Raw genomic sequence first — 26,625 nt, 5'->3', positions numbered from 1 at the left:
GATGTTGGATTAAGTGCTAGTCTGTGTTTATGTTACAGGGTTGCAGCGGAACATCTTTTTTGCCTAAATGACACATGAGGTTTTTTAAAGATGTGTGAACACAAAAATGGCATCCTTTCAAATAAAATTTGAGCAACTTTCATATGCCTTTTGAATAAAATTGTGATTTTTAAGATGAGAATTCTCTCTGCACATATCATGGCCATGCAGCATGCCAGCAGTGACTAACTTGACGATATGTGAATATTTTGGTCCTTTTAGAAATAAGTCTTTTCAATGTGAACCGTCAAGACTGAAAGATTGAATGTGGGTAAAAAAATGAGTGATGAGGCTTGTAATGCGAAAGTAGCTCTAGTGACTGTGTGCAGCTTTCACACTGCTCAATTATTAGTTTCTGAGCTCAATCATGTATGGCCTATTTTGAACCAGTCTGACATTTTGGCCACCAGAGCTAAATGTATGTCGATATGGGGGCTAAGCCTGAGCTCGTAGCAGCTTATCCAGGGCAAGAGTTCTCCAACAGCATGCTATAAAGAATGTGTAGTGCATTATGGATTCATACTTTAATCCTCTTCTCCTGTCTGATTACACTCTATTGTATTGAAAAGAATGAAAGATTAATAGTGGTGATTAATACATAATGGTCCCAAATGCACCTTTGCTGTAGAGGGAAAGTGTGAACCCACTGAATATCTGGCATGAAATGGACAAGGGAAGAGTGGATGAAATGACATATGATGTGAAGGATAGAGTGAGAAGAAAGGATGAGAGCAGGATGAGTGCTCCCCCAGGCCTGACTGCTTGCAGTCAGACAGCCTAGCCTCGGGCAGAAACATCCGCCGTGTGTGTTCAATAAATGGAGTTTAAAAGCAACTTTCTCAAAAGCAGAGGACATGATGTGACGTATGAGTGTGTGTGCGTGTGTATGTACTAGGTTTATGTTACGTTGTGGGGACCAAAACCTTTGTATACACTCACATTGTGGTGACCTTTCTTCCTTATGGGGACCACAAGCTGGTCCACAACGTAAATCACTTTAAGGTGAAGAAGACGTTTTAGGGTTAGGGTTAGGGTTAGGCTAGTACCATTTATGGCTAAAGTTTGTGTAAGTCTCCAGGTAATGAATGGAAGTCTATGTAATGTCCCCACAATGCACAGAAAAAATATGTGTGTGTGTCTGTGTGTGTGCTTGTCTATTGTATTGGTATAAAGAAGCTCATGGGAAACTATGTAATGGTTTGCTAGCCACAGAAAGGCCAACAATTACTCTGAAGGAGTTACATACTTCAGTGACTGAGATTGGCCAAAATTCAAAATGCTGTGTGGCGCAAACCTAACACTGCCCACTGCAGTCATCATGCTTGTGTGGATGCTTTTCCTTAGCGGGGACTGGGCATCTTGTTAAAACTGAAGGACAGATGGATGGTGCAAAGTACAGGGAAATATTGCAAGACAACCTGCTTCAGTTTGTAAAAAAATAAAGCTCCAGAGAAACTTTGCCATCCAGCAGGACAATGATCCCAAACACAAGGTCAAAGCAACACAGGAGTGGTTGAACAACAAAAAGGTGAATGTTCTACAGTGGCCAACTCAAAGTCCAGACCTCAATCCAAACTAGAATCTGTGGCACTATTTGAAAATTGTAGTCCACAAGCGTCATCCAACTGACCTGAACAACCTAGAGCAAATCTACCAGGGAGAATGGGCAAAATTACTTTCAAACAGAGCACAAATCTGGTAGAAATTGACCCCAACAGATTTAAAATTGTTAAAATTGTTATTTCAGGAAAAGATGCAAGTACTAGTCTAAAGGGGTTGAATACTTAAGCAAACAGCATTTTTCAGTTTTAAATTTTTTTTAAAAGATCTGCTGACAAATAATGAATTTTGACTTCAGCAGCACTGCTCTATCTGATCCACTTGTACCAGTGCAATACACACGCCACCACGGCGTCACTGCAGTGTTGAGAATGATCCACCACCTGGACATCCTAACCACTGAAGAATAGGGTAAAAGGGGGCTAATAAAGTATGCAGAGAAAAATAAGGACTACAGTCTGTAACTGTAGAACTACAAAGTGCTCCTATATGGTATGTGGAGCTGATAAAATGGACCACAATGTTTTGCCCTGAATGTCACTTGGATAGACTAACAGTGTATTTATGGACTCTTGTTTGTGCTGTTTTTGCAAAATGAACAACATGTGCACAAATTCTCAACTACTGATGAGTTCAGTGTTTTAACAGTCCCACCCCATCTGTCTGTGTGTGTATCTTTGCCAGGCTGTATGAGGGACCTGAGGCTGAATGGCCGCTATGTGCCACTGGACGGTCAGCCTAAAGAGGGCGTGTCAGTGTTCAGCTCTCAGGGAGTCACTCTGGGCTGCTCTTCAGATTCCTGCAGGAGGAACCAGTGCACTCCTCCATTCACCTGCGTCGACCTGTGGAGGATCCATGAGTGCAGGTGTGATTTCTATTTGTTTAAATAGGGCAACTTTACACTGTGTGGGAGTTTCATGACGAATGGAGCAATAGAACATTGCTTGGAATGAAATCTAATTGCATTAAAATACATAATTAAAAACTTTTTTTTTCCTTCTCCTGTAAAGTCACCATTTTGGAGACATGAGACTTCATATTGACTTCGGTCTCATCTACTTCACATTCTTCTCTCTTCAGTCACTCACTCACACTCTTACACATACACACTGTCTCCCCAGTCCTGCTTTAGATGCACAAGACCCTCTGGGGCTGTCTGTAAATTTGCCAGTATCAAACTGTGACAGGCATCTAACCCTACTCCTCTCACTGCCGGTTAGAATTAAAAGGTGTTGGTGTAGGTGGGTGTTTGTGCATGTGCATTCATGTGTGTCTATGTGGGTGGGTGCATGCATGTGTGAATGGGGTGCAAAGGGACCGTTTTCTTATCTGTTGGGAAAATGCCTTATTCTGCCGCTTATCAACCTTAGCATGGGCCGTAGTCCAGGAGGTCATGCAATTCTATGATGTGTGTGTATATATGCACGTCTGTCTATGCACACATTTCTGTAGCTGAGGCACATTGGTATTTAGCCACCTTTGCAACAGTTCTAAATACTGTTCAATGCTCCATCTGCTACATAGAGATTATCCCAATGTGTCTCAGTGTCCCATGTCCAGACATTCAGTGGAATCCATTAGATTTGGACACACTCTGGAGGCTTATTTGCTTTGCAAAGGATTGTCACAATAATTTACAAGCACATCATGACATGGGCATGGGTTTATAGACAGAATGTTTACTGAGGACATTTCATGTTATTCCCCCATAATGTGTAAGATTTAAATTTTTACTTATGGCATTCATTTATAAGAATTAACTATTTGTATGCCAGCCAGCAAAAGTTATGTATGGCTAATGCAAGGCTAAAGTAATTGGTGATAAATCCAATAAATCCCAGTGTTTTATGCAAACAATCAGTCATATTAGCTTGTAATCCATGTAAACATAAGCTACTTTTCAGCCTAATGCCCAATAATGCACTTTGCCAGTCTGTCGTTCATTTTTCGGAGATTATTAATTCCCTTTCCATCTGTCTGGTTTTGTCTCATCCAATCCTAGGTGTCCTCCGGGTCACATGGTGAAGGCCAACGCCACAGGCAAGTTCTGTGTGTACACGCTATGTGCCAGCCGCCCGTGCCACAGGGGCACTTGCGTGGCCCAATCGCCCTCCAAATTCACGTGCCACTGCCCGGAGGGCTACCGCGGCCGGCACTGCGAGGTCACGCTGGCCATCTACCGCGACGACGTGGGCCTCAGCTTCAGCTCGCTGTTTGCCATATGCATCTGCTTCATGGCGCTGCTAGGTAGCTATGTCCAACACGTCCTGTTTTACCTCTGGTGATGGTCATGCATGGTCATTGTGCTACCTTCACATGTCTCGGTGGCTACATTTAGACAGCAGTCAAATCTGATATGTTTTTTTCCTTTGATCAGCTTCATGGGTTTATAATAGGGGTTCTGTAGTACACAATTCAGTGCATCATGTATCATTGAATTTCACCACGGTTCAGTTGATTTGATTATTTTGGTGCTATTCAGGGTTATTTTAAAAAATACCCTGACTGGAGGGAATTTTTACACATGAGTGAGGGAGGGAAACAGCGGTTAAACTAGGCCCAATTTTGTGTGAACAGTAAATTCAACAGAGTTTAACTGGTCAGTTTAGGTAGTAAGGCTGGGGCTCTCAGTAGTTTGAGAAGCATGTTTCCAAACCTGAGTGCATGGCATTGAACAAGTGGCAGTACAGTGTTGCATAGAGATGAACCATGTTTTCTGGATAACCTATATTGTCTCTACCACCAGGCAGCTTCTCCAAACATAGAGTTAAAGGTGAATTCAAACTTTATACATAATTAAAAGGTTAAGATGTAAACATCATTCATCCAAAGTCATTCAAAGCAGTTTGATGTAAAATGCGCCACTGTAAAAAAACTCACAGTAGTATTGGTGATGGAAACCAGAAGTCTGAGTGTTTAATGCCTCTGGTGGTACATCACAGAAAGTTATGACACAACAAAATGCTTCTGTATGTGTTGTGTGATGCCAGAGACATTGTGTTATTATAGTTTTGAGACAAGATATAAGGAAGTAATAGGGAAAAATAGTACCTAAAGATTTTTTTTTTGTTCAGACTTACCACTATTTTACCATCATTAACATTACAGATCTACACACATGCAGATTCACTAGTCATTGTGTATAGTAAACAAAATGCTATGTTAGCATTTTGGACATCTTGACCTCTGGTTCCCATCACCTCCACTGTAATGAAATCAGTTTCTCTCACAATGCACCATTTCACATCAAACACTTTGAATTACTTTGTTTATATCTCAACGATTGAATGTTGCAGAAATCTTGAAAAATGTGCTTATTTAAAAGCTAGTGTGACTTTCATCTTTGTCGGAAAAGAATCAGAAGATATTTTGATTTTGATGCCAAAACTAACAGATAAAAAATCCATCAAAACAGACATGTAAATTAATTTACTTTATTAAGCAATTAAGAATAGTTATTGTCAATATTAGTCACAATTTATGGAGATCAGTGCTGAGAACTCCATGTAATAGCACATGCACTAAACATTATTGTTCACATATTGTTGGCAACTATGGAAAAACAGAGCTCCTCCACCTCCGAAATCCCATTTTTTTACAGTTTGAAAATTGCGTGAAATTTTTACAGATTTTTACCTTTAGTTTATATGTAGTGTCATAATTATTTGCGGTAATGGCTGCATTAGTATGTGCACCGAGTGTGAATTGAGTTAAAACTGAAAAATTCTGAATAGGCTTTTGCTATTTAAAAGTATATGTATAAATCTTTGGGAAAAAAATCTCATCTGGCCATCTGTCTAAATGTAGCCTCTGTTATGTCTCCTTCCATTGTTTCTCTGAATTGTCACAATTCCAACTTGTGTCTTGTGTTACTTCTACCACTGAGTCTATTGTTCTGTGTTCACTGTACTCTGCATGTTCATTGTACCTCACTGTGACAGATGTACTGTATTTTACTGCTTAAAATTTTCTCTACTGTGAATGTGGTTGGTAGAAAGTTTCCATACATTACCTTTTCCGCAGATGTCCAAACATTCAGAGCAGATGAAATCAGTTCTTTTCAACACACAGACTGTGTTTCAGCCATCAGGTCTACAAAACACAAAGTACATGCCCATAATTCTTAGAGAGGGTCTGGTGATTAAAGCTTCTCAAACATTATTCCATCTTCTACTTTTCATGATGACAGGTCTATGTGAACATTCAGCCAGCGTAACCACGTCAGTCAGAACCAAATAATCTCTTCCCTTCTCTGCCAGATTATGTTTATGGTAGCATTATTATGACCTTGATCGTTCACAGCTGCTAAAGCTTTTGGAAGTGTTAATTACTTGATTTGTAGGCACCAAATGTGCTGTTTACCCAAGCTGGGTTAGAAATGGAGATCAATGCACCGGGGCTTTTGGGCGGAATTTCAATCGGACCAAAACTCTCCCCAAACAGAATCTTAAGTAGAGTAGAAAGTTGCGTTTTTTCCTTGTTTTTTTCTTGTGTCCATTCATGTGGTCATGTTTGTCTCCAAACAAATCCATAGAGGTGAAGAGTTAGAATTGAGAGAACTGTCTTTCTCGCTTATAGTGTTGTTCCTGGGTCGCAAATGGGTTTTAGCGCAGCATGCTAACAGTAAACTCTCACCTTCTCCAGTCTTACCTCTCCTCGGCACTGAACATCTGCCCCCTGGCTTATGCTCAGCAGCCACCACATCTGGAAGCTCCTGATCTAGAGGAAAATAGAAAAATTCACCAGTTCTTCAGAGAACGCATTAGATTAGGCCAGACCACCAGACGCCACAGTGAAGAGCTTATTTTTTAAAGGGGCTGCAGAGCCTAAGGGTCAGAGTAGATGGCACATGTATGAAATTCTCAAGAGATTCAAAGAGGAAGGAAAAGGTTCAAGGCCCTATATTACTATCATACACCATGGAGGGGCATTAGCTCAATAAAGCTCAGAGTTATTTTCATGGGTTGAAGGCAGGAAGAGCTAAAGAAGCGGCAGAATGTGTGTGTATGTGTGTGTGTTTGTGAGCTGCTGTGTGACACTTTGACTGGCCGATGCTCTTCTTTTCCTCTTCTGTGCACCGCCGGCTCGCCTCAGGCCATCTTTGGCATGTGGCCCTCAGCATTCTGGGAGGATCTAAGCAGTGATAAGAGAGAGGGAGTTTATTCAAGAGGGATTTACTGTAGCGCTTCTCAGGTGAGCAATAAAGTATGAGCCTAGTTCTGGGAAGAAAAATAGGCCTGTGCCAGTTGCACAGCAGCAGAAGTGTTGATTCATTGAGGTGGTTCATAGAAGGCATAGACTTTTCTTTTTTTAACGAATGAACAAATCAAATCAAAGCTTTGTTTGGTGTATTTATGATAGTCATAGGAATTTCTTTTTATAAATTGAGTTGGTTCATAGAAGACAGATTTATTTTTTTTTGTTTAAAGAAAACCAAGTATCAGAGATGGAGACCCAAGTCAGTGACTTGAGCTGCACGTTGACTGACTCATGACTCGACTCGGACTCAAGACTCATGAAATTTTAGCCCGAGAAACACCCAAGCAAAACTAGTTACATAAAAGGCTTTTTAGGTTTACTTATTTTTTTAGGTTTATTGATTGAGTTTGTGCATAGAAGGCCTTTGTTTGAACACTTTGTCACATGTTAACTGACTCATGGCTTGATTCAGACTTGTCCTTAACTGAACCCCTGCAATGAAAAACCACATATTCAGCATTTTTACCCTTTTTTTGGTTATCAGTTATTTTGTTTTCTATTTTATTTTGCGCAACATTGAACATTTTACATTGAAAAGCCAAACTATGCTTTATTACATTTTAGTGCCCCCTTATATATACTGTTTTTTGACTCAACTCAGACTCAGACTTAAGATTTGTGAAATTTCAGCCTCAGAAAAAAACAAACAAACAAAACTAGTTTACTTAACAAAGCATTTTTTATTACTTATGTCATGTTATGGGGACTAAAAACAGTGACTCTAACTTGAGTCGAACTTAAATTTTATTGTGAATCAACGTGGATTGACTCGAGACTTGGACTAGCCCTTAACTGCCCCAACGCCACTCGGATTCAAGACTTACAGCCTGAGGAATAAACAAGAACATAACTAGTTTACTTAAAAAGGCTCTGTTTGATTCCCTTTTTTAAAGCTCACATACATTGTATGGCCAAACATATGTAGATACCTTACTACCCCACCTATATGAGCTTGTTGGACATACTGTTCCTAACAATGGGCATTAAAATGAAGTTATTAGCACTTAGCAGCGATAACAGCCTCCATTCTTCTAGGAAGGCTTCTCCAAACAAAGTTCAAAGCATATAATTATGTAAAATGTATTTGTGTGCTGTAGCATTAACATTACCCTTCACTGGAACTAAGGGACCCAAACCCTGAAAAACAGACCCAGACCATTATCCGTCCTCCACCAAACTTTACTGTTGGCACTGTTCATTCCAGTAGGTAGCTTTCTCCTGGCATCCCCCTAACCCAGATTCATCCTTTAGACTGCCAGATAGTGAGGCGTGATTCCTCACTCCAGAGAACACGCTTCCACTGCTCCAGAGTCCAGTGGCACCAGTGCAACTGCTCAGCCATGGAAACCCATTTCTTGAAGCTCCCAATACACAGTTCTTGTGCTGATGTTGCTTCCAGAGGAAGTTTGTGCTCTATTTGTAGTGAGTGATACACTTGGCAGACCCCATTAGTGAGTTTGTGTGGTCTGTCACTTCGTGGCTGAGCTGTTGTTGTTCCTAGTATTTTTAGTTTTTTAGCCATCACATTTGAATTTTTGTGATTTATTTTTTTTTTAATCTAGAATGTTTAATAGGAATTTACATTTATTCAATGAGTAGGTTGTTAAGAGCCAGGTATGTGCAATTAGAAAAGCAGCTTTATCTAGAAAATGTATAATTCTTTATGTAGATTATTTTAAGACATAGATTTTATTCATAGAGTTAGTAAAAGCCAGATATGCAGAAATCAAAAGTGCCTTTATGTAGAAATATATTACAGTCTTACAAAGGTTAATGATTATTTTAATCACTTAAAAGACCTTAATGAGTAAGTCTGAGTTAGACTTTATAAAGTCTCCCACTGTCTTCCAGTGCACACTTTGCACCATGCTGTGTTTTGTGGGCCATGTCTGCGCTGAGAGCTCATGCGTGGAAGATTATATTGTGCGTGCATGAGGCAGTTAGGTCTCCAGGAAGATATTACTTGGTCAGAGGCCTCATGCTGTACGAGTGTTGAATGGCAGTCTAAAGCAAGGTCCATGCTGACTCAGAGCTCAGTGTGTAATGTGAAGTTGAGTGGACCAAAGGGTTCACTCAGAACCCCTGCGACCCAGCTCCAGGAAACCCCTTACATAAGCGCTGAGTCACCGCTCCACTGCTGCGTCCATCTCCACTGCGGCGCAGAACTCAAGCCGAAACGCAGTGGTGTAAAACTCAACACATCACCATAACACAGTAACCAATCACCAACGGAGCGCAGCACGGCCTTTTTCTGGAACACCTCAGGGTGACGTGTTCTCAAGATAACACGGTTGATTAACTCTAATTCCGTCTAAGGCGTCAGGAGGCACAGGAACCCTTGGGTCTCCACTGAATTTGCTTTGCAGGGTACATTTCTGGGCATGTTTTAAATCATGGCTTTGGAACAGACTCCCTCATTTGCTGAAGGAGAGCACGTTTTAAATACAAACCATTCATTTTCCTATAGCATCAATCAAATAAACACAGAGTCGTGCTGAGCTGTAATTTGCTGCCTTCTTCCTTCGTGCGTGCCGCGCACGACTAATCAGCGTCAGCTGTCCTCGGTTCCACTGTGGTGATGTACCGTATTCAGAACTCATGACTGAGACTTGTTGAAATGGCAGTGCAGCAAATTAGGGAGTCAATGGCTCAGATTAATGTAGATCACTGCACTATTCAAACCAAATTTGAAGCATTCTGACTTGCCATTCCACCCACTGAGTCTCATGTCATTTGTGTCATTTGTGATTCTTCTCATGTCATTTATTATTATTTATTTTATTTTTATTGTGTATATGTACAAAATGCCTGTATGAACTGTAGGGAAATCCATTTGTTGAAATTGACCTGTCCATGCTCTGCCCGAAAGTGCTTTCCTTTGTAGCCGCTGTTGCCACGATGGACAAGCTTTACAGAACGTTAAGAAATCATTGAACTTAAAGAGAAACTGTGGCATAATTTGTTTTGCTTAGAGTGGCTGCATAATGCTGAGTTACCAGTTTAACCTTCAGACACCCTACTGACCATAAAACTATGATGTTTTACATATATAGTTTTAGGGTAGATTTTGGCTATATATATATATATATATATATATATATATTTTAAAGGGTTGTGAATTTTTTTCATTGTGACTTTAATGAAATTTAATTTTAATTAATATTATATCACTGTTGTCGGAACAAAACCTCGTATCTCCATTTGACATAATTTGAAAATACCTGTTGGCCTTTACGTTGTGTGTAAATTTCATTATAAATGGAATAAAAGAAACGGCACAAAATGACGTGGAAAATTTTCTGGTTCCATTAACTTAAAAGTAAATTATGTTTTTTTCTTTTTCCTGTAAAGTTACTATTTTGGAGATACAAGGTTTTGATCCGACAACAGCAATATGTTATTTTTGTGTATAAAAAATTCTTAATTTAATGTTTTAAGGCATGACACTATAGGTGAATAGGATATTTTTTTACGTTGACAGATATCACAATGAATGATAGAAGTATGTTTTTGGATGGAAAGTTCTGACCCTTACACTGAGCCTTCCCATTTTGAAACATATGATTCCAACCATACATGCTGGTATGGATTTCCTCACACTTAAATATGCCAACTACTTGAGTTCTAATATCACCCCCTTTGTGAGAAGGTTAGGCTTGTACTTTTATAACACCAGTGCTACATGCTTAATTGTACAGGTATAGCCCTGTATTCCCTGCCCCAAATCGCCTGATCCAGCTTAAAAAAGGGCTTGAAAATTATCTGATGAGGAGTGAAATAGTTGAAAATGTGCAGGACAGAGGGTCCACAACACTAGAACTGGACTGTTGGTTATAGTGGGAAAAACAAGACCACTGTGTTAATGACTCTAAAACATGATGAAAAATTTAGACCTATGGTTGCATTTTTGCAACTATCACAAAAGAGGTTTTGAATGTGTCTTATATAAGCATCTTTTATTTTTTGTTGTATTTTTTATCACTTCACATTTATGAAATTAAAGAAAAAATATCAAAGGTCACATATTTACATTGCTAAATTCACACAAAATCACAAAACATGGGTGCAAATAGGAGGAAGACGTTGTTTGACTTTGGCATGCACACACGCATCTAAGCTTAAACTTCTGGGTCGCGGGGTTGCTGGAGCCTATCCCAGTGGTCATTGGGTGGAAGGCAGGAAACAACCTCGATAGGTCACCAGTCCATCAGACACGCAGACACATACAATCACACCTAGGGGCAATTTAGCATGTCCAATTGCCCTGACTGCCTGTCTTTGAACTGTCTGAGGAAACCCACACAGACACGAGGAGAACATGCAAACTCCACACAGAAAGGAGCCTGGTCACCTGGCTGGAAATTAAACCCAGGTCCTTCAAGCTGTGGGGCGACAGCGCTACTCACCACCATGCCACCCTACTTTGGCATGCAGTGAAGTTCTAATTATTATTTTTTTTTCACAGCAAATGATGCTATATTGTATAATTTTAGAACTAGGCATAAATAGAGTGCTTTAAACTGTTGTTGCAAGTGTGTCCAAGGGTTGAAACGCTGTGCTACTGGGCTAGACTATGTTGTTGTAGCTAATCCCAGTAAGACATGTTAAAAACAACAATGAATTAGCCACAGTGCTAGCATTAGCTTGATTGTACAGCAGTGATCTGTCAAACACATACGAGATAAACATCATTTGGAATAAATAACACACTTTAAATATAAAGTACTTTGACAAAAAAAAATCTGAGCTGTTCGCTACACTTTGCCATAAAGTTGAATGAAACTTTTGCTGGCGTTCTGTAAAGCTTGTCCAACCTGGCAACAAGCAGAGTGCGTTTGTGGCTGGAGCATTGAGGTCACTGGAGGAAGAACAAACACTCAGTCACAACACTTTGTGCCTATAGATATGAAATGTGCAAAAAAAATGTTTAAATTATTTTAATAAAATAAAAGAGCCCATTTTATATAACATCATTTGTCTTTTTTACACTTTCAGACACTTTACATAATTTTCATTATCATCCTCCTCTTTAATCTTTAATCATTTCATTACATGAAACATGGTATTTTTTTAAAAGACTCAATAAGTTGACGTCAGTGAGATTGTATGTGTCATTCCAGTGTTAGAAAACATAGAAACAGTGTGTATGAAAGAGTAAGAGTGTTATATGGATTGCTTGTAATTGTAATCTTCCCCTCTGAGCTGAACTCATGCTTGGCCCTTAAAAGCATATGGCGCTATATTTAGTGTTCATTTAAGAGAGCTATGGAGGACTGACAGTGAATTAGAAAAGCCTGCATATGTGGCGCTCCCTGCTTTGAAAACCCATTTGAGCAGATTAGAGCCGTAGTGGAGCTGAAGTGCTTACATGGACCTGTTATTTGTAGGCTGGTACACCATGTTAATTTAATGCAGGAACATTACAGTGACTGCTGTATAGTTTTTTATAGTTATAAACGGACTACCACAATGGTCAAAGGCTCCGCTAAATGTGGTGTAGCACAGTGCATTGTTTCAAAAGAAGCTCAACATTCCAGTGATTATACTGTGCTGAATAAATTAATTCTTATTTTTTTTAATTGGCAAAGTTTTGATGTGAAATGGTGCATTGTAGAGTAGGGGTGTTGTGGGTTGACATTCTCTGTAACCTAGTTAAAATATTATGGTTTCATGGTATCACGGTATTAAGCAACTGTTTACATACAAGACGATGGTTAAAATAAAAGTAAAAATGATTATGAGGGTGATTATTGTAATATAGTCACTAGAATCAGACAGATGTAAATATCACTGGTCATGCATACGTTTAACAAATTACATTAGCATTATCCTTGAGTTTTGATCAATTTCCTTCGAACAGAACCTTTTTTTATTTTTATTTTTATTATTTTAGAGGTGAGATGTGCGTTTAAATGCATAATACCTTTGGACATCCCCAAGGCATAAAATACAGGGGGTCCTGGGGGGGGTCCAAGACCTCCTAATTAACCTTTTGGACTCTCTGAATGTCTCAAAATCAAAATTCTGAGGGTCCCTGGAAAAAAAAAAATCATTATGACGTTATGGTGTCCATTAGGGAAAAACAGATGCTCAAAAGGAGCTTCTGTTTTTGATATTCTTAACTAATTACACTGTTAGAAATAAAGGTTCTGCGCAGGTACATTTTTTGTTCATCAAGGTACAAACAATGTAAATGTTCCTTCAAAGGTACAACAGTGGTTTTAAGGTCCAATTGTGCACCTTAAATAAGTGTTTTTCAGGTGAAAAGTACATATTTATACCTTTTCATAACCTAATGTTTTAAAACAGAACAATAAAGTAAAAAGCCTGGAGACGAGACGGGGTGTATGGAGTCAATACAACTTATGTTTCCTGACTAAAGGTACTGAGATGTACACTTGAGGGTACCACCCTAGTGACAAGAGGGTACCGACCCAGTGAGAGGTTAGTACCTTTATTTCTGAGAGTGTAGAGATGCAGCAGTGGTCTGCCTCAGGGTGGCGCTGTTGCAGACTGGTTCACACAGTTGGTCTGTCAAAGCCTAGCAACTGTAACTATGTAATACCTTGAAGAAACTTTCCAGTGTGCCTCAGCATATATATGTAAGTCTGTAAACTTGCCCAGTTTCCCAAGAGATTGGTAGAAAGAGTGAATTATTACTCATTTCTCAAATCAAAGACAACAGAGGAGATGTGTAAGCTCTCAATTAATGTGTGGAAGAGTGAATTATCAAACTAGAAAAGAGCATTTCTGGAATAATTGTTAACCAAGCAATTTGTGGCCATTGAAGCTAGCACCAGCGCTGCCATGGTGAGTGAGCCAACGCTGGAGTCGCCAGCAAATATGGGACCTCACAAATTCCAGGGGTTTTTCACACACTGGACATCCCTGTGTATGAAACCAACAAAAAACAAATCACCTATCACTTTTAAGTTGTTACAATAAATAGCAGCCTATCTAATGTTTCTTTTCTGAGACATTTGTGGCGAGACGAGATTCTAATGGGTGACCACAACTTAGTAAGGCGTGGGAATGGAAGATGATTGTCTGCACCACAGCTTAATAAGACATTATCTTGTTTCCATGCCTTACTAAGTCGTGGCCATCCATTAGGATCTCGTCCCCATGCCTTAGTAAGTCGTGGCCACGACTTCATTATCTCATTCCCATACCTCCTAAGTCGTGGCCACGCATTATTTTTATTTATATGAGATGTCACCAGCAGGGCTCCGTATATTTCAGTGATGGTTCTCATGGGGTTCATTTTGGGCAGTCACAGATGTTTAACAAAAATATACATAGCTTTGACAAGATTTTTGGGAATGACCATTGCATAACATCTCCCAGCTCAATGAAATCCCGTCATTGTTATTAGCTAAAATATTGCGAGTGAATATTAAAAAAGGGAAAAGGTCTCCAACCTCTGCGTCTGGCTGACAGTGACAGTGTGCAGCTTGGAGCCAAACAGCTAAGGTCACTGACTTTTGTGCATCAGTATTACATTATTAACTAACTCTGCTAAATCATGCTTACATGTATACACATCACTTTTTTCAGAATGACAGTGCAAAAGAGCAGTCGGATGTTTTGAAAGTTCGTTTGGCTCATTAATGGCCAGCAATGCTGTGTTTTTCGAGTGTTTGTTAACCAAGTGATATCACTAACTAACACTGTCTACAGCGCTGTAAGGTCCTTGAGACTTGCATGCAGATCAGTGGTCTCCAGTCCTGGTCCTGGAGCCTAGTTCCAACTACAATTTGCCACACCTGCTCCAGCTAATCAACCTTTTCCCAAGTCCCTGATTGGCTGGATCAGATGTATTAGAGTTAAGTAAAGGGCACGGCAGCTTATTGATTACAAGTTGGAACTAACCTAAGATAGCCCTCCAGGACCAGAGTTGGAGACCACTGGTGTAGAGAAATGTGTTTCAAGGTAAGTCATGGCTAAAACAGAGTGAGGGCAAATAGTTTAAGGAACTACAACTCAGACAGGAGGTAACCATTTGATCACACACTGGAACCAACTGTGTAAGCAAAACACCATAACAACCTTTTTGTAGAGATTTATTCCTCTGATTTTCTTTACAGTGGTGGTGATAGGAACCAGGGTCACAATGTCTATAACACAGATATAGCCCATTTATTTATCCATCGAAAGTGAACAGTGCTCCTACTCATACCTTCTGAGTTTTCATGTGCAATGTTAATGATGGTAAAGTAACAGTAAATCCATAAAATCCTATTTCTTTAAGGACTATTTTGCCTTACAACACCCTGCAGGTGCCTCTTTTTGATGTATTTCAGTGCATATGGCTAAAACCATCATAAAACAACGTCTCAGGCACAAGGCAGTGTATTCATTTCCTACTTTGTCTAGAACAGAGCATTTCACATCAAACCACTCTAAATCAGATTCTGTCTCACCAACTGATTTATGCAGAAATCTGAAAAAAAAATCCCAGTTTAAGCAAATGTATAACCAAAAAATTTTTTTTACAATTTTCTCTTACCCTTCATGTAACCAATCAGCCAAGATATGTTTAGGTCTGAAGTTTGCTTCTTTAGTTTTGTACTGGAGCTATGAGGCTAACGTAGCTAACAAGTAATGGAAGCTCATAAGCACCAGCATCATGCAAACTGCATGCCTACATCATCATATACTTACCTCAAGAGTTTTCTGACATTGTATAATTATAAATATAAATTTGAGCAAGTGCAGACAAAAGGCTTCAAGATGGCCCCTACTACTGTTTTTAACATACTTGTGTCCATGTTTATACAGTGGCCTCCACAAATATTGGCACCCCTGGTAAACATGAGCAAAACAAGCTGTAAAAACATTAATTATTGTGCATCCTTTTGATCTTTCAGTCAAAATAATAACAAAAATCTAACATTTTTTGAAGTACAATGATTGAAAAAAAAAATCTTTTTAGCAGATAAGTATTTTTCTCAAATCTGTGTGTAATTATTGGCACCCCTTCATTTAATACTTGCAGGAGCAGCCTCCCGTTTGCAAAGATAACAGCTCTGAGTTTTCTCTTATTAATGCTTAATGAGACTGGAGAACACATGGCAAAGGATCTGTGACTATTCCTCCATACAGAACCCTCTCCAGAACCTTCAGCTTCCGAGGTCCACTCTGTGGACTCTCCTCTTCAGCTCATCCCACAAGTTTTCTATGAGGTTTAGGTCAGGGGACTGGGGTGGCCATGGCGAATAAATTCTGTGGTCAGTTAACCATTTTTGTGTTGTTTTTGAGGTGTGTTTTGGATCACTGTACTGCTGGAACAACCAAACTATGGCCTAGTTTAAGCTTCCTGGATGAGGCAGTCAGGTTTGGTTTTATTTCTGCTGGTACTTGATGGAGTCTGTGATATCATATATCTGAATAAGTTGTCCAGGGCCGTTGGAAGATAAACAGCCCCACAACATCACAGATTCACAAGCATACGTCACAGTGAGGATGGGGTACTTTTCTGCATGGCTATCTCTGCGTCCAAAAACCTATATTCTCTGACTGAAATTGAGGAATGTTGGCTAATGTTAACGGTGACTGCTGAGCCACTGAACATGCAAGGTATCATTTTAAATGAAAATCTCTCAAATCTCTTGTAAGAACAGCAGCACAGCTAAAAACAAAGACTGTAATATATTTACTGCCTGTTGTTCATCATACAACAAAAACACTGAATGGTAACTATTAGAATTAAATGTAGCCACATTTTGTACTTTGTTTCCCAGACTTCGTCACTTACACTTTTCAGAACATTATGCCTAGGTGTATGGTTATGAATAAGAGACCATGTGTTTTCACCACTGTTTTGTAAAGTAAATAGTTCATCTCTACATAGCAATATATATATATATATATGAGAGAGTAGGGATCAATTCCTATGTTTCAAACCAGTGTCTCAGGCATCAGGCTGCACATTCATAACCATTTCCTGTAGTAACTTTCTGTGAGGGAGCTTTCAGAGGTGTTAAACACTTTGGATGTCTGGTTCCCATCATCACTTTAGTGAACAATTTTGAGTTGGTAAGTTTTTTCTAGAATGTAGCACTTTACATCAAACCACACTGAATGAGTTTACATTTTAATGAGATAAGTATGCAGAAATTAAAAAAAACAACTAGTGAAATTTCCCTTGAAAAAGTCATCAAGACTGTATGTGTTACAGAAAGTGTGAACGTTCAGCGGCGCGCTTCTGCCAGCTATATGTGGCAGTAAACAAAAGAGTTTACATCAGAGTTAAGCAGATTCAGTCTGTATTCATTATGTGTTTCGGGTGTGTCATGGGAACTGCCCACTGTTTCTCCTGTTTCTTCAGTCTGTAGCAGCAAAACACCTAAAATCAGGCAGATGTACCCACTGCTCTCAGGCCAAAAGAGAGAGAATATGAAATGGTGTGCAATAGTGCCTGCATTATTATTTTGCTTTATTATTATTTTGGTCCTGATTTGGAGAGTTAAATGCGACTCAGCGATATTGCGTGTGCTATTCCGGTGCTGGAAAAGTATAAAATGCACAAACAGTGTTATAATCACATGGCATTGTAATGTTTTCCCTCTGAGCTGAACTCGGACTTGGCCTTTGAAAGCAGATCAGTCTATATATTTTGTATTCCTCAACTCATTAGAGCAGATTAGAGCTGTGGTGGAATGCTTACATGGATGTGTTAATTGCAACCCACATGCTCTATTTATTTATTTATGTATTTATTTATTTGCTACTATATCATACATTTGCACACATTGCACAGACGCTACCTCAGTACAGAAATGACAGAACATTCTCTACAGTGTTTATTAACCATTTAATTCCAGTGGCAAGTGAAACTATTCCCATAGTTCATGTCCCTCTTTTCTCTTTTATAACCATCTATCAATATGTTATACAGCTTTTTAAAGATCCACACATAAAAAAAGAATACAGTTGACTTTCCCTGCTGCACCCACAAACACATTCTTTCATAGCTCCTCTTGCGAGGCTGGACAAGCTTCACAAAATGTTGGCAAAAATCCCAGTCACACGCTTTTGCATGCATTATTATGTATATATAAAGAAGCCATATCATGGGAAAATTCATTTTTATCCATTTAAAAAACATGGTTTGTTAAAGTACGCAAACATTGTTAAAGTATCAAAACCTAGAAACCTAGTTGTTCACTCCTCAGTCTGTCTGGACAGACAAAGAAATCAAACTGCAGAAACTGCCTGTTTTGAGACATCACTAAAACTAGTGCAAATAAATATATCAGCCATTTCAGTATTCAGCACTTTAGCTCTGCCCATCACAAAGTTATAAGGAGTGTTTCACCCTGGCCAGCTTTCTGAATGAGGCACAAGACAGGACAGCCAATAAGAACAGAGTTCAGTTACATATAATCAGTCTTAAAGGCACAGAAATAGAAATAGGAAAATGGCCCCCCTTTTTTTTGGTCATGAATTTTATCTTATTTATTTATTTATTTGTTTGTTTGTTTGTACATAAACCCATGTAACTGGGTGATGTGTAAGTGGATCTCAGGGAAAAACAAAATAGAAGACAAATGTAGTTTACGGGCCTTTACTGTCAATTAATTTTTATTTTTTATGCATTTTAAAGGTTACAGTGAATAGATTTGCTTTTTTTTTGTCATATAATCAAGGAAATGCTAGCATGTTGTAAATTTAACAAGTAGCTTCAACACAGTCCAGCTCATTTTAAACTGGTAACACAAGATTATATTCAATTATACTCAGTCGAATTTCATGATGTTCTAAGTGAAAATAAGTTATGAAAATAAGTGCATCCTCTACAGTGAACAAACATAAATATGGCGTTTTTTTCTGCAACGCAGAAAAAAAGCCCACATTTTGTTTCATTCATTCATTTATTTAAATATTTAATATTTATTATTATTTTTTTCAAATTGGCCATTGAATTTGACGTGTGTTCTCTGTAGAGGATGTGGATTTTCACTTAGAAAATCAACAAAAACCGTAATTTGACCAGGGGTGAACAATCTTTTGGATATTACTGTTTAGAGGCTCAAAACCGTAGCGGTCTGCTGTGAATAATGTACACATTTTGACAGACTGAGTTGTGTTCTGCAGTTTCTCATCAGGTTAAATGAGATTTTAGACATTCTTCTCATCCAGCCCTTGCGACAGTTGCTACAAAAGAACATATGTGGTGGGCGGAGCTTGGAAAAGTTAATTTTACAAAGGTTTTGTATAAATAGTTTCACTACTGAAACTGGAACGTGCTCAATCACCTGCACACAAATAACATACGTTTTAATTAAGGGCTGCACGTGTTCATCCACACTAGTACTTTTGATATTTATATATGTATATAAGCTTCACCTGTTTCTCAGTACACAATCCTCATCAGTATGTCAGTATGTCTGACCTGTTTGACCTGTAAATATATTTTCTGAAAGACGTAGCATATGTAGTTCATGTTCTTTCTCTAATGACTGTAGAGTGTGAGTGTAGTAGTGTTCGCTGCCAAGTAACGTCATTAGAAGGCCACGGTGTTCTGACGCCATGGCAACCAGGTTTAGTGCTCAGGGCTGCCAAATCGAGCCTAAGTGCAGGAATGGAGGACAGCAGCAGTGTCCTCAGCGCACACACATATCTACACAAGTACAGCAGGATCCAGTATGTCACACCTTCACAGTGTATCTGTTCCAGCCTGCTGGATTTATTCCCTTTTGATTTTATTATTTTTTTTCACGCCCAAGTTGTTTATTGAGGCAAAGCAGCTGTGGAGCTGCGCACTGCAGACCGTGTCTGTTTGTCTGTGTGAGAGAGACTACTGAATATGAAATGGTGTGCAATCAATGGTGTTGCAGTGTCTGGATAAGTGGGTGTCTGGACGCTGTGCCTCTGTAACAACATGTGCGGACCTGCACACTGCAAACACACATTTACACACTTTCAGGCAGTTTAATGAAAAATTCTCAAAACTGATGATTGCAGCGTACTTTTTTATTTCCAGTCAAAACGGTCACTGAATACAAGTCATCTATTTTTCAGGAGATATTTCCGAGAAGATTAGATATAAGGATAAGTCACCATCAGATAAACAGTACTTAAAGCTTTCATTTTTGACAGACAGAAGAAAATCAAGCTCCACTCTTGCTTCACATCTGGAAAAGCTGAAAAAATCTGACAACTCAAGACTGTGGGTCTGAAAGGATGTGTTGCTCTCAGAAAGCTGTTACTGAGAAAAGGAAATAAACGAGAAAATAGAACATTTGCACTAGAAAACCAAAACTGGACATCAGGTTTAATCAACTGGTGAGTCTAAATGTGTAATTGGACCATGAGGACACACTAAATACTGAAAAGAAAAATCATATTTAGTTATTGAGGCGTGTGTGTAATTTTCTGTTAACGTTCTATTTTTGTTTTTTATGACACTGAAAAATTAATAACTTGACTGGCAAATGGACTAAATGAAGGGTTGTCTCTGACGTCTGCACAGTACTGGATCATTTATTAACCACAGGTTGTTCTCAGTATAAATATATTTTGATGTCTGCTTTTAATCTACACTGTAAAAGTTACAATTACACAAAATATAAAACCTAATACATATATCGCATTATTTGGACTCTGGTCTTGTCTCAGTCTCAGGGTAAGGTGGACGCTGTTGTCGAGACTGGAAACTGAATGTTTATTTCTATCATTATTGAATATCAAGAAAACCTTCAAACAGAATTAAACAGTCCTTTCTCTACATCAAAGGATCCCAACTTTTTGCAACTCTCTGCTCACACAAACAACCACAAGAGCTTCCACGGCCCATAAGATTTTACCGATCAAATCATGATTTTGTTTGGCAGCTACCGAGTGCTGCAGGTCAGCCTGAAGCCTGAAGGGAAAAGCTGCAAACGGAGTTCTGGCTCAGTTTGACAGGTTTAGATACATATTTGCTACGTTTAGTCTGATGATGTATCTAGCATTTTGTATTATATAATGTCACAAGTAAGTAAATTTCTTTGTGTGTGTGTGTGTGTACATACACACACACACACATATATATATATATATATATATATATATATATATATATATATATATATATGTCTATAATCTTAATCGGACTCTGCTGTAGTGGTCTTGACTACAACACTATTTATAGATATATATATTGATGCCCACACACACACACACACACACATCCAAAAGAGCATTAGTGAGGTCAGGTGCTGATGTTGGATGATGAGTTGCAAACAGCAGTCCATCTCATCCCAAATGTACTTTATAGAGCTCCAGAAAATGCAGTTCCACTGGGTAGTTTCATATTCCTCTAGCTGACACTTGGCATTGGGAATGGTAATTTTTGGTACATGTGTGGCTGCTCCAGAGCATCTCATTCTCTTGGCAGTGCTTTTCTAAGGATATTATATAAGCAGTGTGCTGTGTCAGCATAGGGGTGCTTCTTGAAGTAGATGAATTCACTAATTAGGGGTGTCTGGCACTTTTGGACATAAAGTGTATGTAAGACCCTAAGTCCTCACTCTGTATAAAAACAGACCTGTGTGTGTAGGTGAGTGTGTGTGGAGATTAGACAGTATTTGGGATGGTGGTAAATGTCAGACGTGTCTCATGCTGGTGCTGATTTGGCGCATTAAAAGTTCTCAAAGGATTTGTCTGTAGATGCTCTCTCCTCAGAGAAACAGTGGGCTAGCTTATGGATCCAGAGCTACTGTAGATAACAGACAGAGCCACAGAGAGCAGAGCCGAGAGGGAGGGTGACAAAGTGAGAGACAGAGAAGTGAGAGCACAGGAGATAGAAATGGAGAGAGAGAGAAGGATGATAGGTTTAGATGAGGGAGAGAGAGGATTCAGAGAAAAGGAAGAAGTGAATGGATAAAGAGAAAGGGAGAAGAATGAGAAACCAAATTTGTGAGACTGCAGCAAATGGATAGGAGTTTATCCAGAGAGAGAGAGAGAGAGAGAGAGAGAGAGAGAGAGAGAGAAGAAAAATAAATGTAGAGATAGAATGGTAAAAGAAAGTAACACAGAGAGAAAGACAGAGAGAGAGAGAAGGGAGAGAAGGAGAAAAAAGAGAAATAAGGGAGAAAGGGAAATGAGGACGAGAGAGGAAAGAGAAAAATCAAGAGAGATAAGATAAATACAGTTTCAGCAAAAAAGGGTTCTAGTACAAAAAAAACTTCTTTTACTTGTTTCAATAGTTGAACTCTACGTGGTGCTATACAGAACCATTTTAAAATGGTTCTTAAAGGGCAACTCCATCAATTTTGCTAAATTACTCAAACTAATGGTTTAGATGCAAACAAAATCATTCAGAGTGGTTCGGTGTGAAATGCGCCTTTCTAGAGAAATTTAATGAGTCAGAATTGTTCACCATTACAGTACTAGGAACCAAACATCTGAAGCATTTAATCACTCTAAAAGCTACCTCCTGTTAAGTGATTACACAAAATTGTTATGAATACATTGCTTAAGTAAGCCAGGATTACTTCCATGTTTCCCCTCAAAACTGCATTCTCAACTGAGATCAATGCGCAAAGCTAACGTGCATTACTAACCTGCAGCTACAGCTGTTCAACACAGCTAATGCCAGCAGCAGCTTTTGTTTACAGTTTATTTTCACAGTTTTCGAAGCAGAACAACCTGGGGTGAATGGAAATTGACGGTTTCAACAATAAACTACTTTCTACTCTGCTTACCGGTTTATGAGGTAGGATAGCGAGGTAGATTTTTAATGTGTGACCCCTTTAGACTGTCTGTAAGCTAACGGCTAACAGTGATATATGTACAGTGGCTGATGATGACAAATTTATTTCACTCACAAATGTTTCTTAACTTGATTCTGTGGTGGAAAATCCAACAGAGGGAACAGCAGTTTTCTTTAGCAGCCGGCATTTATAGAAATCTGCTACCTCATTTTTTCACTGCTCTTGAGTCGTCTTCGTCTGTGAAGTAGTTCAAAACAATTAGCCACAACTTCAGGATTTCTGGTACTTGAAAGGGCAACTAAAAAAAAAAACATGGAATTGAGTAAAGATGAAAGTACAGCAAGAACAGCAATGTTATGAGCATCAAAAGCAGAGCTTCAGCAGCCGTGCAAATGTGGCTTCATAATGACTCTTTGAAAAGGTTAGCAGTGAAATGTTCCCATAAACTGCACCCAGAAGAAGAACAGCCAGCTGAATATCACTGGTTACTGGTAACAGAATCTCTTTACACGTTATATTCTCTTCATATCTGGATATATTCTGCCCTCACTAGAGTAGGCTGAGCAGGTAGCACAAAGCTAACAGGCCAACGCTACATTTATAAAAGACTTCAAGTTCAAGCCTTTAAAGAAGGAGTTACTTAAAAACTGAGACACGCAAAGTAAAGAATGTTACTTGCATGTCTGTTATGAGCTTAAAGTGTCTGTATTTAAACTCGAGCTGACATCATCCTGCTGATGTGACCTCGCTAGCATACCATGGTGAACATTAGCATTATCGTAGCGCTGGTTAAGTGCGTGTACTCATTTGTATAGGCTATAAGGAGGATCCACTGACTAGTGTTTCTCTCACGCAGGTTCAAGTTTTTGTTGACAGATTGATAACAAACTTAGCCACATGATCATCTGAGCATCCCAACAATAAAGATTATTATTTTTTATTCCCACATTTCTATCATTTTAGAAAGTTATAAGCATTTAGCGATTAAATATTTCAGTGGATGTCCTGTCCATAAGTCACTCAAAGCATCATGGACCGCAGGAATAAGGTGGATATTATGGTTAATACCATCTTTAATAGAGAAATGCAGATGTGTTTTCCTTTCAAAATCAGCTAATGTTCTTTTCAAAAACCTGTTATATTTAAAATGTTTACAAATGGATATACAGCATTTTGGAATGAAACTTCCCAGGAAAGGGGAAAAAACTACTTAACTTTTAATGTAAGGTAAAGAGATTTTTTTCCAAGTGATTTTCAAAGATTTCTGTTGGTCTCTTGATCATGGGTTTTTCACATAATGCAAATAGCAGCTTCTGTGTTTAAATGATGATCAACAGAAAATGATTTTTCTTTTTTTGAACAGTAAAGATTTTCAACAGATTCTCCATCACAGGGAAGAACCTATTAATTATGCAAAAAAAAACATTTAAGCAATCAACTGATTCTTTGAGTGGTCATGGTTATATATAACTGTTGCCTTCACTAAAAAAAACTATGAAGAATCTCTTTTTAAGAGTGTAGAGAAGGAAAGACAGTGAAATAAAAAGAGGACAGAGAAAATTGATGGAGAAAGAAGCCTGCACGTCTATCTGTCTATCTATCTATCTATCTATCTATCTATCTAATAATGTGCATAAGAGACTCTTTGTGTACCATTTAAATCCCAAAGGTACATATGGTGGACACTTGCAGTTTTGTTTACTGTTGCAATAAATTAATAAATAATTTTTTAAAAGCACCAAAAAGTACTAAAACCCCATCTCACTGTTACTGTGCTCTAAATTCACTCTGCATCTCTCTGTAGGAGATTATTGTGACTATCATTAAAAAAAAAAACCCAAAAGTCCATGTTTTCATTTATTTATTAATTTTTTTACACCATATGGAAACACCAGTTGATCAGTTGATACATGTGAACATTTCACGATAAAAGGACCAACAAAGAATTGTCGCAAAATGACTTAGGGTAACATCTCTTCACATTAGCGTACATTAATATTATGAACGTTTCTCCTTCTTCTGTAATGCTATCATTTTGGAGGTCTGGAGGTTTTGTTATAATTTACACAGTGAGCACATGCGCGAAGCCTTCTCCAGCTCAGACTCTGTGTGTTTTCCTGATCAAACACAGGCCAGGCCCGTGTCTCAGGGGCTGCTGGGAAGTCCTGTGAGGTCATAGCTCAGGCCTGCAGATCGATGGAGAAAGCAGTCCAGCACAGAAACTTCTCACTCAATAACGCTCGCAGAACTCATTCAAAAATCTCTCACAACTCTGCACTTAAAAGTTGCTCTCTGAGAGACAGAGTCCACTGAAAAAATCATTCTATATGGAGCCATACAGCAAAACACAGAACATTACATATATTTATATCATTTTTTTGTAATGTAATAAAACTCTTTTTGGCTCAGATGGAAAAATGGATTTGTTTTTCTCTCTCTTTTTCACCCAGCGGGCACCACTACCACACAAGAGAGTGTATCTTGTTTTATCTGACGATTTTAGCTGTTTTTTATCAGCTTTGTAGCTGCACTAAATGATTAAATAACTTTTTGTCGATGGAAAAAAGGAAGACGAATTTTGCTAAGTCACTTACTAAGTGAATGGACAGATCCACAGCATTAGAGCTGCCTTTAAAGTTTAGTTCTCTTTGCTTAATACAGTATAAATCCAAAAATGTGCAGACACCACTTCTCATTAGTGAACTCAGCTACTTTTAAAGGGAATTTGACTGTTTTTTCAAAGAATATATTCTATATAATTCTTTTGTTGAGAAGCCATGCAGACTGGTCTGATGTGAAACAGTTCAGTTCTCTGAGGGCAAAAGAACTTTCTGCACTTATCCCTGGCAACAAATGTATTTTTTAAAAAAGTTTTAGGACGCAGTTTTATCTCAACACTATTGTACAACACAGATGTCTGGTTCCATTCACCACTACTGTGAACAACTCTGATTCTGTAATGTTCTCTAGAAGGGAGCATTTCATATCAAACCACTCTGCATGACTTTCTTTATATCTGACCCATTGAATTATGCAGAAATTTTGAAAAACTGGTGGAATCCCCCTGGTTCACCTACTGCTGAAACAGGTTTTCAGTTGTTCTCCCACTGCTTGTGTAATCTCCATAAGAGAAAAAGCATTGCAATGGAATGGGACACTCCCTGAGGTCACCATGCTCCATGCCAAGTGTCGGCTAGAGGGGTGCAAAGCCTCCCAGCACTGGGCTATGGAGCAGAGGAACTGCATTCTCTGGACTGATGGAGCACCATCCAATACCTGGGATGAGCTGGAGTGGAGTTTGTGATGCAGAACTAATCATCCGACAACAGTACCTGATCTCACTAATGCTCTTGTGCCTGCAAATCAAATCCTCACAGCCATGTTCCAACACCTAGTAAAGCCATCCCAGAAGAGTACAGGCCGTTACTGCTGCAAAGGGGGACAAACTCTCTTGATACCCTTAAATTAAGAAGATACCTTACATGACCAGGTGTCTACAAACTTTTGGATATGCTGAATATTTGTGAAAAAGCTATAAAAGTGTGCTGTACAGCTTTTTCTAAAGTTAGATCAACCGCATTAGTGTCATTTCAGATCAGCAGACACGCAGAGACATACTCCTTATGGTATACTGAACATCCTGTCATCCTTCATACGATGCTTGACAAAATCGAGCTGCGTTGCGCTTTAACACGAACCATATGTCAAAATATGACAGCGATATTGCTGGAACTGTCCATTTTAGCTTTGATAAGGCGCTGCCTACGTAGCGACTGGACCAAAAAGAGAAAAGTTCTCATAAATGTGGCTCGACTAGTTGTCCATTTAAAAAGCGATTCAATTAATGGGCCGCTCTCCACCTTTCTCTTTGAACGCACTCGGCTCTTTTTTAAAGCGCTCGTTCTCTTTGAATGTGAGCCAGGCTCCCTATTTGCAGTGATTAGGAGAGCAAACTGAGCTAAAAATGGCTTTCTCTCTGGGTATGCACCTTCCTTTGGCACCAACACAGCATGACAAATCTCTAAAGAGGATAGATATTTGATGTTCATTTGTTTGAAGCACGTTT

The 26,625-nt window shown here is 38.8% G+C and overlaps 1 protein-coding gene across 1 annotated transcript in view; it reads left to right on the top strand.

Moving 5' to 3' along the window:
- si:ch211-186j3.6 (neural-cadherin) overlaps window positions 1-26,625 on the top strand; it is a 361,416-nt gene that overhangs the window by 325,658 nt on the left and 9,133 nt on the right. The window contains exons 30-31 of the mRNA XM_036584289.1: window positions 2,284-2,464; window positions 3,602-3,846. Coding sequence (XP_036440182.1) covers window positions 2,284-2,464; window positions 3,602-3,846 — 426 coding nt within the window. The remainder of the gene's footprint in view (window positions 1-2,283; window positions 2,465-3,601; window positions 3,847-26,625) is intronic.

Source organism: Colossoma macropomum, unplaced genomic scaffold, assembly GCF_904425465.1.
Source record: "Colossoma macropomum unplaced genomic scaffold, Colossoma_macropomum, whole genome shotgun sequence".
Lineage (NCBI taxonomy): Eukaryota > Metazoa > Chordata > Actinopteri > Characiformes > Serrasalmidae > Colossoma > Colossoma macropomum.
Note: the sequence above shows the minus strand (reverse complement) of the source record. Positions and strands in the feature narration are given on the sequence as shown.